This window comes from Mustela erminea, chromosome 13 (assembly GCF_009829155.1).
Source record: "Mustela erminea isolate mMusErm1 chromosome 13, mMusErm1.Pri, whole genome shotgun sequence".
In the NCBI taxonomy this organism is placed as follows: Eukaryota; Metazoa; Chordata; class Mammalia; order Carnivora; family Mustelidae; genus Mustela; species Mustela erminea.
In genome coordinates this window covers 80155170-80167264 of record NC_045626.1, presented here as the reverse complement: position 1 = coordinate 80167264, position 12095 = coordinate 80155170, and the positions used below count along the sequence as shown (strand labels likewise).

Genomic DNA, 12095 nt, shown 5'->3' with positions numbered 1-12095 from the left:
TCCCTCTCTACTATCTCTCTGTCAAATACATAAATTTAAAAAAAAAAAAAAAAAGGATATGACTAACAAAAGATGTGTCACCATAAAGAAAAAGACAATATGAATAAATTTCTTTTATCTTCTTGAACCTGACTGTTCAAATTTATATATAATATAATATAATATAATAATTTTTCTAGAATTATCCTGACCACCATATCATATCAAACATTAAGGACTCTTTTAGAGTCTACCAACAAAGGATTTAGTTTTGTTATCAATACAGAGAGCAATTATGGCTCAGGAAATCATATGCTGTTAATCTAACAGATGAAACCTATTCAGCAATAAATTAATTTGTCAACACGATTAGGATTACTTTAGCTACATAAAATATGCTGTATGTTAAATCATATTTTTATTCCATTGAACAGAAATATCTATATGCTAGACCTACTAATTTTATAATTAGAACATTACTCTTTAAAGTATATTTCTCTTATTTGTATCTAATGGCATCAAATAAGAGCATACCTAAAAATACAAATTTGTACATAAAATTTGTTTAGCACTTTTGCTTTTTCTCAAGTAAAGTATAAACTAGTCACATAAATTACCTCATTTAATATTTGCAATAATCCTTTAAGGTAATAATTCAACTCAGTTACAGACAAAAACATAGTTCAGCTCAGAAAAATTAAACAACTTTCAAAAAGCTTATTTAACTTCTTTTTTTTTATTTTAAAGTTTTTTATTTTTTATAAACATATATTTTTATCCCCAGGGGTACAGGTCTGTGAATCGCCAGGTTTACACACTTCACAGCACTCACCAAAGCACATACCCTCCCCGATGTCCATAACCCCACCGCCCTTCTCCCAACCCCCCTTGCCCCAGCAACCCTCAGTTTGTTTTGTGAGATTAAGAGTCACTTATGGTTTGGCTAAAAAGCTTGTTTAACTTCTAAAGAGAGGCATGGGATGTGATCCCCAGTCTTCTAAATCTAAATGCCCTCCTCTACTGAGCAGAAAGCCCAGCTCGCCCAGCTTAGTGTCAATGACTTGACACTAAGATCCTATTTTAGCATCCAACAAGAGGCTCTAATTTTTATTCAGAAAATAAAAGTGGAAAAAGACACTAAATCTAACAAAGTTTTATTATAGCAAATGCCAACTTTATAAAAAAGATTTATTCATTTGGGAGACAGAAAGCATGAGTTGGGGGTTGGGGGCAATGAGAAGGGAGCCTGATGTGCCAATGCAGGGCTCCATCCCATCCCAGGACCAGGAAATCATCACCTGAACCAAAGGCAGATGCTTAACCATCTGAGCTACACAGGCGCTCCAGGAAATGCCAAACTTTTAAAATTGATTGTTTGGCTTAAAAATTTGCCAATTGTTAACAATATCTCCTAAAATGGTTTTCTTCAAGATCATTAACATTTCTATACTACAATAAAATGAAGTTCTACGGGCGCCTGGGTGACTCAGTGGGTTAAGCCCCTGCCTTCAGCTCAGGTCATGATCTCAGGGGTCCTGGGATGGAGTCCCACATCTGGCTCTCTGCTCAGCAAGGAGCCTGCTCCCCCCCACCCCCGCCTCTCTGCCTACCTGTGATCGATCTCTCTCTCTCTCTCTCTCTGTCAAATAAATAAATAAATAAAATCTTTTTTTTAAAAAAAATGAAGTTCTACCTTCAACCATGAATATAAAATCCAAAAATAATAATTCAATTACATTGCTCAGAAATCAACAGCCTCCCAGTTACAAATTAAATTATCTAAATATACTACACGTATCAGTTACATTTGGTTTGCTAAAGTTAGGAATACTTCTGGGATTTAAATCCCAGTGCAAAGATATATAGATGTTATATAAAATAGATCTGGTAACTACATTTAACTTCAAACATTAGTTTTTACTATTAAAATACTGACTGCTACTCTTTCAGTCCCTTTTTTATTTCCACATTTCCCCATCATCCCCAAATTACTGTGAAATCACCATACAAATGCCTATAGCTATGGTTCAAAAGTTTCGGAACCAGCTCTGTTCGTTCACCAGCTGTAAGAATAACACTGAGCATGGAGAGGTGCACAGCAACGAATGGTAAAGATCATTGTATCAAAGCAACACCGTATAAAAGCAACACCATATATAACCATTCACTTATCAACCTAAAAGCCCAAACCTGAACTACCAGTTCAGCCCACCTGAACCCTAAACGAGTTACAGAAAATCTACATTATCTGTAAATTTGAGGAAGCACTAAGATGGAACAAATGCATTAATTAGACCAAATCAATATAAACAAAAGAAAAAAATTTCTCTCCATCAAAGCATCTGTAAACAAAACCACACTTTTACACACCCATACACATTAGCACTCTTTAAAAGTTTTATTATCCTTTTCAGGCAAACTTTTTTATACATAACACCTACTTCCTATTTAAATACATTTTTGGTGCTACCTGGTGGTTTAGTGGCTAGGATCATAAATACATTTTTGCGGGGGCGCCTGGGCAGCTCAATCAGTTAATGCTAATTAAATCACTGGTAGGAACACGAAAAGTTAAGAAAGTAAAGGTTCCAAAAGAAGCAGGAGCTGTCAGCCAAAATTGTGGCAAACTACCTAAAAGGATCTAACCTTATGGCTACCATGTAAAGCTTCAAGAGCTCTTATCTGAAGCCAGAAGCTGGAATCCTTAGCATGGGGAAAGTTCACACACAGTAAAATAGAATTGAGATTGTGTGCACTCCTCTTCAGAAATGAAATAATCACCCATCAACTTAGGACCCCAATTAAGTCTATGCTGTGTTCAGAGGTAAGTGGAGTAAATATGTGGCTTTGAAGGCTCACGGCTTTTGATCCTGGTTTGATTGATCTAAAATTCCATGCGTGTTTAGTATAAAGGACTGCCTTTAAAGCCATGCATACAATAAAAAATAGTTGCAAATTTAGGATTGTTTAGAAAAGTAATTTACTGTCCTGGTTGGAGAATTCTCAAAGAAGTATTCACTGACTTTTAAGGGGAATCAATCAATTCTATAAGAACTATCACCATTTGAATTCAGCTGACTATTTTTAAAATTATGCCATATAACACTATATAACACTTGAAGGAAGGAAGATTTATAAAAAAAAAAAAAAAGACAATGAAAATAACAAAATAGAATATTTTCATTCCAAATAGTGTCGTAAGAAGGGGCTTACACATAGATTATTGATAATCTTTCTAGTCCAATTTCCAATATTCCACAAAATTTATAGAATATTTAATAAAATGTAATCCAGTAATCTATTTTAATACCTCTAAATTACTAAGGTTATTAGAAAATACATAAGTTGCTTCCCCCACCCACCTCTTCCCAAAACACAGTAGTGGTCAAGCAAAAGGAATGAAAACTAAAAGCATAAGACGCACCTTTTGTTGACTGGTTTTTCATCCTTTTCATAGGGTCGGACAAACCACTTTCCAATCCTAACGAAGTTCTTATCCATTAGGCACCTACAATAATTACACCAAGAATTATATTTATAGTTTCAATAACAAATTAGCGAGTCATTAAATCAAATAATCGCAGATGAGATACGCTATTGAAAATAAAAACATCACTAAACTGTCAAAATGTTTTATCATTTTAAATTTTTACATTACAAAATGCTAAGAGAACCTTTGACTTTGGGCATATTTTATTATGCGTTATTCTTGCACATGGAAAAAAATATGCACAATTAATTGGTGGATATATTCCTGAAATGTCTTAAAGTTCTGAATCACTTCAAAACCAAACAAACTTTTGCATTATTTCAATTCTTGGGTCATCAAAAATATTGGGAATATGAGTAGCATTCCTTAAGAGTACCTCACAGGTAGTCTTCCTAGTTACTGATGCTCATTTCGCAAGTTATAATGCTGGCTTTCTGGCTTGGCATGTGATATGCAATGCTTTCGCACAGACCTCAGAAAGAGAAGCACTGTGGAGCCTCTTCTAGTTGGGGTGTTTTCTTTTATAGGCGTGGTGAAGCACATGGCAATGGCTTTGCAGGAAAGAAGAAACTGCAACCATTTCTTTAAAAGCAATTATCAGCTTCCCTTATATCTAAGTTGGGCCTCACTTCTGTTTCCATGCTGTATTATGTACATTGTGTTTCAATGTCGAATTACAGGGTAACCTTTCTGATGACACGTTAAATGGCAACTCGACTCCACTCATATGATACCAAAAATGCACACAATTCAACAGGAGTGACAACAATATAGGCAGCTATGACCAAGTTCACTTCTGTGCAGGCAGATGACAGCTATATCATAACTGCCATCTGGCCGATTCCGAGATGCCATCATCCGCAAGGGGTATCCTTGATTTTAAAAATATAAAAATGTGGGAGAAAATGTACATTTTGAAATTGATGAAATTCAGCAATCCCTAACATTATTCAATGAAATGACATATACTTTGTAAGAAAACCTGTCAGAAAGTTGGAGTAATTCTTCTAACCACCAGTAAAAGAGCTATATAGCAATTCTTTATTCAATATTCAGGCAATTCTACACGTGGCTTTTCCCTCTGTAATTTCCATACCATCAAGGAGGATGGAAACAATTCAAGCCTTCACCCAACTCATTACAGGTTAGATGGGTTAGTAAATGGCAATGGTTTCTGTGGCCACAATGTTACTCCCTGTGGGCAGAGCCAATTTGGAGCACTGCTGCACCAAAAAATCACTGGCTTCAACTGCTTTTATTTTGAAAATGAATTTCTACAACAATCCTTCTTGCTCACAGTGTAGAAAATCATTTTTAAAGCAACGCAATCTGTTTTCCTAAGATTATAAATTAACTTGCTTTTAGGGTTAAAGACCACGTGACCATTAAAGTTAGAACAGGAGGGCGCCTGGGTGGCTCAGTGGGTTAAGCCACTGCCTTCGGCTCAGGTCATGATCTCAGGGTACTGGGATCGAGTCCCGCATCAGGCTCTCTGCTCGGCGGGGAGCCTGCTTCCTCCTCTCTCTCTCTCTGCCTGCCTCTCTGTCTACTTGCGGTCTCTGTCTGTCAAATAAATAAATAAAATCTTAAAAAAAAAAAAAAGTTAGAACAGGAAATGTGAATACCCAATAAGGTGGAAGTACTCAAGAAACGAAACTTAAAACAAATCTCCATAGTTTATACCTTAGCTCTGAGACTTCACTGTATTCATCAGGCAGGCAGTCAGGTAGGATGGATGGATGGAAAGATATTTCCATTGAAACACTCTAGTGCTGGTGACAGATTCCTTCCTCCAATAATACTACCAATAATTGCCACTAGCATCACTACCACCATCACCACATTTGATGACCAGGAGCAGTATACCATTTAATTATTGTAAAATCTATTATGAGATAGATGTTATATGCCAATTTTTATACTTGGAGAAGCTAAGGCCCAGTGAGAATATCACCTACAGAAGGTCACACAGCTAACTGACAGCAGAGTGGAGAGTAAGCCCAGGTATACAGCTGATCCCAAGACGAGAACATTTAACTATTACCAGATACGGACTCTCATGCTGTCTCATTTCTGAAATTCTTTCCTCATTTTCAAAGTCCAGATTCATCATGTATTTGATAAGCCTATTTAATGTTTCTTTATTCTCTAAGAGCTGTTAAAAGTTGAAGGTGTTCTTAAAAATCGACAATGCTTAGCATGAAAGCAATGGGGCATGTAACAGGTACAAAATCACATCAAACACTAAACGCAGTCTTCTACTGCCACAGATCCTCACTTAATAAATAACACTTAAGTATTCATACTCTCATATATGTCTTGAAGGTCAGAATTCAAAAGAACCATTTATTCAATAAGAGAAAAAACAACATGAATATATTGTTTAGTGTAACAGAAAAGAAAAACAGATAAAATATCTCTGACTAAAAAAGACAAAGTGTAAAGCTTATTTCAAAACCCTTGCCCTTCTATGAAGTAGAAGTCACAAATCCTATTTGCTGATTTCATTCCAGTACAAACAAACAAGGGGTTAGAGGTAATGGAGCAGCACATAGCCAAGACCACTCAAGTACAAAGGCAAAAGGCAAAAAGCTCATGAAAATCCTGAGAGTCTGACTCGCTGTGCTGGAGCTCCCACTATAGATCCTACTTCTTTGTCAGGCAATGTCAAAAACGGTTATTATCACTAATACACAAAACAACCATGGAAACTACTGACTCTTGAACCTGAAACTATCTGGTTCCAAATGATAGTCATAAATGACTTAGTGATCTTCAACTGCTAATCAGTTTCTATGTGATCAGTGATTTCCTACACATGAGAAACACGAGAACACAAAATTGCTATGAGTAAAGTGCAGCTGACTCTTCCAACGATCTAAGGTTCGGGGCTCCAACCCCCCGTGCACCTGAAATCCGCGTGTAACTTTCGATTCACCCAAAACTTAAGTATTACAGCACACTGCTGACCAAAGCCTTACCAACAGCATAAACAGATGTTAATCTGTTTTATATTTTGTATGTTTTGTGTATTATGTACCACAGTCTTACAATAAAGCAAGCTAGAGAAATGAAAATGTTATTAAGAAAATCACAAGGAAGAGGAAATACATTTACAGCACTGTACTGAACCCTACCCACCACCACCGCCCCCCCCCCAAAAAAACAGGTGTAGGTGAACCCTATAGAGTTCAAACCATGTTGTTCAAGGGTCAACTGCAGTATTTTTATTCAGTTTTGTAAGTACTGGATTCGCAACTGGTTTATCTTTACATGAGGGAGCAATTTCAAATGTCATGTTCAGCAGTGATATGGCAGAGAGTTAGCAAAGGGTTGGGACAAAAGTAATGAAGTTCCTGAGTACTGTGGCCCTGACCCCTAACCTAAGACAGAATTAGTTACTCAGATGTAAAGATGGGTTAAGTATGAGGATGAAGTTTCTTTTCACTCAAGAAACAGGTTTAAAGAACTGAGCAACTATCACTATCAATTTTTACACTCTTCAATCTCCCGAGTTTCAACTATACCTGATGCAAAAAACAAAGTTCACTCAATTTCTCCCTCTCTCTCTCTTTCTCTCTCTCTCTCACGCACACACACACAAACACACAGAAACAGAGAGAGAGAAACAGAGAGACATATGGATACTCCAAAACTAATACAGAAAGAAAGAATTTCCATCTGGTGTTTTGTACTTGGGTCGTGGGATGAAATGAGAGGAGTACGTCTTTGCTGAGGAAGACACCTCTACCACCTGATGTCTGGGACTATACAGGTTGGCTCAAGAGCCGACTTATACTGAAAGACTAAGCCCTTGGTTCTCAATCATTTTGTGGTTATGATTTTACAGTATAAGTAACTATAATGAAAGTTACTATAGACTCCTCTCTCTCTCAAATAAATAAAACCTTTATATATATATATTTTTTTTTTAAATGGGGCACTTTGGTGGCTCAGTCACTTAAGCAGCTGCCTTCAGATCGTGTCATGATCCCAGGGTCCTGGAATGGAGCCATACATCCAGCCTGCTTCTCCCTCTCCCTGCCTCTCCCTGTTTGTGCACATGCATGCATGCTTGCTCTCTAATAAATAAATAAAATCTTAACAATAATAATTTTTAAAAAGTTATTATAGACTCTTTCTCCTGAAAAATGCATGGAAGAGCAAAACACTGCATATAATTCCACAGGGCTGGTGAACACTCTGAGGCAGATTCTGAAGTGAGAACTTGCATATAAAATACCACTGATCACTAGTAACCCTGCTTTGCCTGGAATCCCTCTTTCAGCCCACTCTATCCTGTCCTCCCCTAATTTAATTCTGTTCATCTTTCTTGTCCCAGATCAGCCAGCACAGCACTCTAACATCTACAAATCAGCACTTTTATCGCCAAGATAAAAGTGCTTTTTATCGCTGAGTTGTAATGATTCATTTCTATGGCTCTTTTTTCCCCAAGAAACTATGAGAAATCTGGGGGCAGGCACAGTACCTACCTTATTTGCTGGCAATATTCAACAAATATTTAAATGCCTGTTATGTAATATGCTATATGTTCTCCTCTATACTAGTAGCTGCTCAATAAATATCTGAGAAATGAATGCTGTACACTAAGGAGTGTTTTTCTATTCACAACATAACAGTGTTATTCTTCATGTCTGCAACCATTAATCGTCGGCAGCCTCATATTATTACTTGAATTTTGTTGTGTATATGTTCCCAGCTAGTGAGTAATTTGGGGAGGAAAAATAAAATCTACATATTTCACTTTTTTTATAGCACATGAGCTCTCACTCCACACTAAAATCATAGTAGATATTCAACATGTAGGGAATTACATAGATGCTTTAAAAAAAAAAAAATAGATAGGAAGGCCAGCACAACTGTCCATAGACTTCAATTATACTTAAAGAACAGAATTAAATCATTTTAAGAGAGATAATTCTAGAGGTGCCTGGGTGGCTCAGTCATTAAACATCTCCCTTCAACTCAGGTCATGATCCTAGAATCGAGCCCCACATCAGGCTCCCTGCCTGGCAGAAAGCCAGCTTCTCCCTCTCCCACTTCCCCTGCCTGTGTTCCCTCTCTCACTGTGTCTCGGTCAAATAAATAAATAAAATATTTTAAAAAAATAAGAGAGAGAACTCTAAAGTATAAAAACTGAGTAACATCAGAAATATAATTTCACCTTTTTATATTCTATAAACCTTTATTTTTAAGGGACAAAATTTATATTTAACTTGACAAATATAGCCTATCAGACACTTCCTCTACCAAAAACTGCTTCAAATCAACATCATAAATAGCACCAAGAATGAAAGTTAAGCCTAGCTGTTCCAGTAACCCTAGTCATTACTGAGATTGCCAAAATTACCTTTCTATCAAGATATGACATAATTCAGTAAAGTAGCATAATAGTATCTTGCAAGGTCACAATGTGATTCCAGATTTATAAAATGTTCTTTAAGCAATAATTCCAGGAAAGTATTTCTCTTTAGAAAATAATTCCCAGCCCCCTACTATCTCCCAAAAAAATCACTGATTCAAGAATAAAACAGCTCCTGAAAAATGAAAATGAAATCAGGTTGTGTGCTCGTATGTGCATGTGTGCATTTGTATGTGTATACATGCACACATGTTTCTGGGTTATGAGTCATAGGACTCTAAATAATTAACTACAAGACTGTGCCTCCAAATTGGCAAACCCTGACCTCCAATCCCAACACCATGGCAGACCTGGTGTAAGATCACAAGTGCCAGAGCAGCAGCCACAGCGTAGCTCAGCGAACTATTTCCCAGATGGGACCATTAGGAGCTTTAGAAGGGAGCCACTACCGGCTCTGGATCTTCTGTGCACCACAAAGTATGCAGGTGTGACAGTTTTCAAAGATTAAAAAGTCCAAGGACAGCGTTGCTCTACCACACCCTGAATCAAAGTACATTTTAGTGTTATTATCTCATTACGGAGCTGCTCGGATAAACTCAATTTCATATAATTTCATAACAGAAGTTCCTCATCAGCATCAAAGCCCCTACCTTACCACTCCAATCTATACAAATACAAACGCAAAAAAGTCTCCTTCCTAAAAACTAATCTCCTTCCTAGAAATCGCTCCCAATTCCTAACCAAATAAAAGAAAGTCCTATAATCTAAAAAGCTGAAGAAACTTCTTCTCAACTGATCCATTCTAGCTTCATTAGTTTGGGTTCCTACTGTGCCCTCTGGCACAGTAGTGCCAGTGGTGAATGCTGTCTCCTCTGGCCAAGTAAACCCTATCATTTTCATCCTTTCCAAAATCTCTGTAAGGTTAAGCATTTTTGTAGGCCTAGCCTCACCAGAAAACATCCATTCCAATGCTGTTCCAAAGAACCTCTCCTCTAATTTCAAACTTTTTGTTTTAATCAATTCCATTGTCCAGACACACATTTTTTTAAGTCTTAATCCTTTCTCTGTCCTAAAAATATTAAATAGATAAATCAGTTAGTCTTAGGGGGAAAATGTTTCTCTCTAGACATTTATAGGTAGATACATGCTTTACCCACCTGTGTGTGTAGTGTTTATAGTGATTCTTCCTTTAAAAGAATGTGCTCCTTAGATCTAAAACCTCATTTTCCTACTTCCTTTAGAGAACTACACACTACCACAACTCAATAAAATGGGAATTTGTTGATTCCTCACTTCCTGCTGTTATCAAATTATACCCAAGGACTCTCAATGCTGCAAAATTATATCACCATTTCTTCAACTAGGCCTGATCCTACCACCATGCTCTTGTGAATATATTAATTATTTTTAAATTTTTGAACAAGCACATCCAAGGACAGTGCTCATTTGCCCTCTGATGATCACCTCTATTAAATCACAATACCATAGGACATTGAAAGCTTATAATACACAAATATAATGCTACTGCTATCATAATTATAATTCCAACTTCTTCCATGTTATTTTTACTGTACTTTTCCAAATGAATATCTTCCCTCTAAACACCAACTCTTGGCAAACCAAGAAGCTCTGGGCCAAAGGCAATTCTACAGCTGTGTTATAAACTACCATGGGGTGACTATGCTGGCGATCCATTAGGAAAGCAGCACCAGTGGACTATTCTAAAGGGCCACTATGTTTTACAAATGTCCAATACTCAGAGATTAAAGTCTCCCTAAGTAAGTATGGACAGGATAGAGCATAACAGCTTCAAAAGACCCATGTATGTAATCTTCCGTTGTGTGCAAAGCAGTGATTTGCCCTTGAGGGGAAAAAAAATACCGTTCCATCAAAATCAATTTATGTGTTTTATTCTAAAAACTTAAGATAATTAAAGTTAAAATATACTAACCACATTTAATTTGACAGCATTATGCTAGACACTTTTAAGCATTTCTACAAAGCGATATGAATGCAAGATTTTCCAAAATCCCACATGCGATGCAAATTGCTGAGGCAGCGCTAAAACTCAGTGATATGAACTGCACATATTTCTTGGCTTTTTCTTACACCTCTCCAACCCAATGATTTATTTCACTGAGTTACAGTTAGGTAAGAAGGATACAGTATACTATGAAAACCACACCAATTACAGTAACATAGGAATAATAGCCATCAAACCCGCAATATTAAAAATACCAAATGAAGGGGCGCCTGGGTGGCTCAGTCCTTAAGCGTCTGCCTTCGGCTCAGGTCAAGATCCCAGGGTTCTGTGATCAAGCCCCGCATCAGGCTCGCTATTTGGCAGGAAGCCTGCTTTTCCCTCTCCCGCTCCTCCTGCTTGTGGTTCCCACTCTCACTGTCTCTCTCTCTCTCTCTCTGTGTTAAATAAATAAAATCTTAAAAAAAAAAAAAATTCCAAGTAAAGAAACTAGTGGAAAAGATCGAAGGTTTTAGTTTTCCATGACCTCTTCACATCCTAGCTCTTTTTCCACTAGTGAGGACTGTGAGACAGCCTGAACTTGAAACATGAAGTGTAACCTTTGAGAAGTTCATTGTCAATACATAACAAAATCTCACTAAATTGTAAAGACTGATGAAAACAAACTGAACTCGGACATTATCAGAAAATGATGGGAAAATCGGCAGACAGTCTACATAGGTTACAACAAAATTAATGATATTTTATCATTCCAGGTATTTTGCCCAAAAGGGATAATCAGTCCTTAAGAAAATAAGCACACTTACTATCTCAAAAGAGAAAAAATATGCATGACTGCATCATCTAAAACTATAAAACTTAAAAGACCCAAACAGTCTCAGATACTAAAATTCTGACTCAAAAAAAAAAAAAAAAAAAAAAAAAATCACAAGACTATACCAAAAGAAGCCAATAAGGTTCAAAGTTTTTAAAAATGTGTATAAATACATGCATGACTGTGTTTTCAAAATATATCTGTTCTTTAGTAATATAACCAAGACCAATTTGAAGGACAGAGTATGAGAAGGAAGAAGGCCGCAGTCAAGAGGTATGGTAGATTGTATTGTATTTTCAAATACGCTCTATACCTCCCGGGGGGGGGGGGGGGGGGGGGGGGGTTAACATCAAGTTGTTGCCATGTGACTTGGGTACCTCCTACAGGTACAGAAACAATACTTCCTCATCCGTTTAACTTTAAGCTTGGTGGCAAATTTCTCAGCCAA

At 36.9% G+C, this 12095-nt stretch overlaps 1 protein-coding gene across 2 annotated transcripts in view; it reads right to left on the bottom strand.

Moving 5' to 3' along the window:
* Window positions 1-12095, bottom strand: part of MED13L (mediator complex subunit 13L) — a 289872-nt gene that overhangs the window by 128252 nt on the left and 149525 nt on the right. For both annotated transcript variants that reach the window (XM_032309204.1, XM_032309206.1), the window contains exon 4: window positions 3404-3487. In XM_032309204.1, the coding sequence (XP_032165095.1) occupies window positions 3404-3487 (84 nt within the window). The remainder of the gene's footprint in view (window positions 1-3403; window positions 3488-12095) is intronic.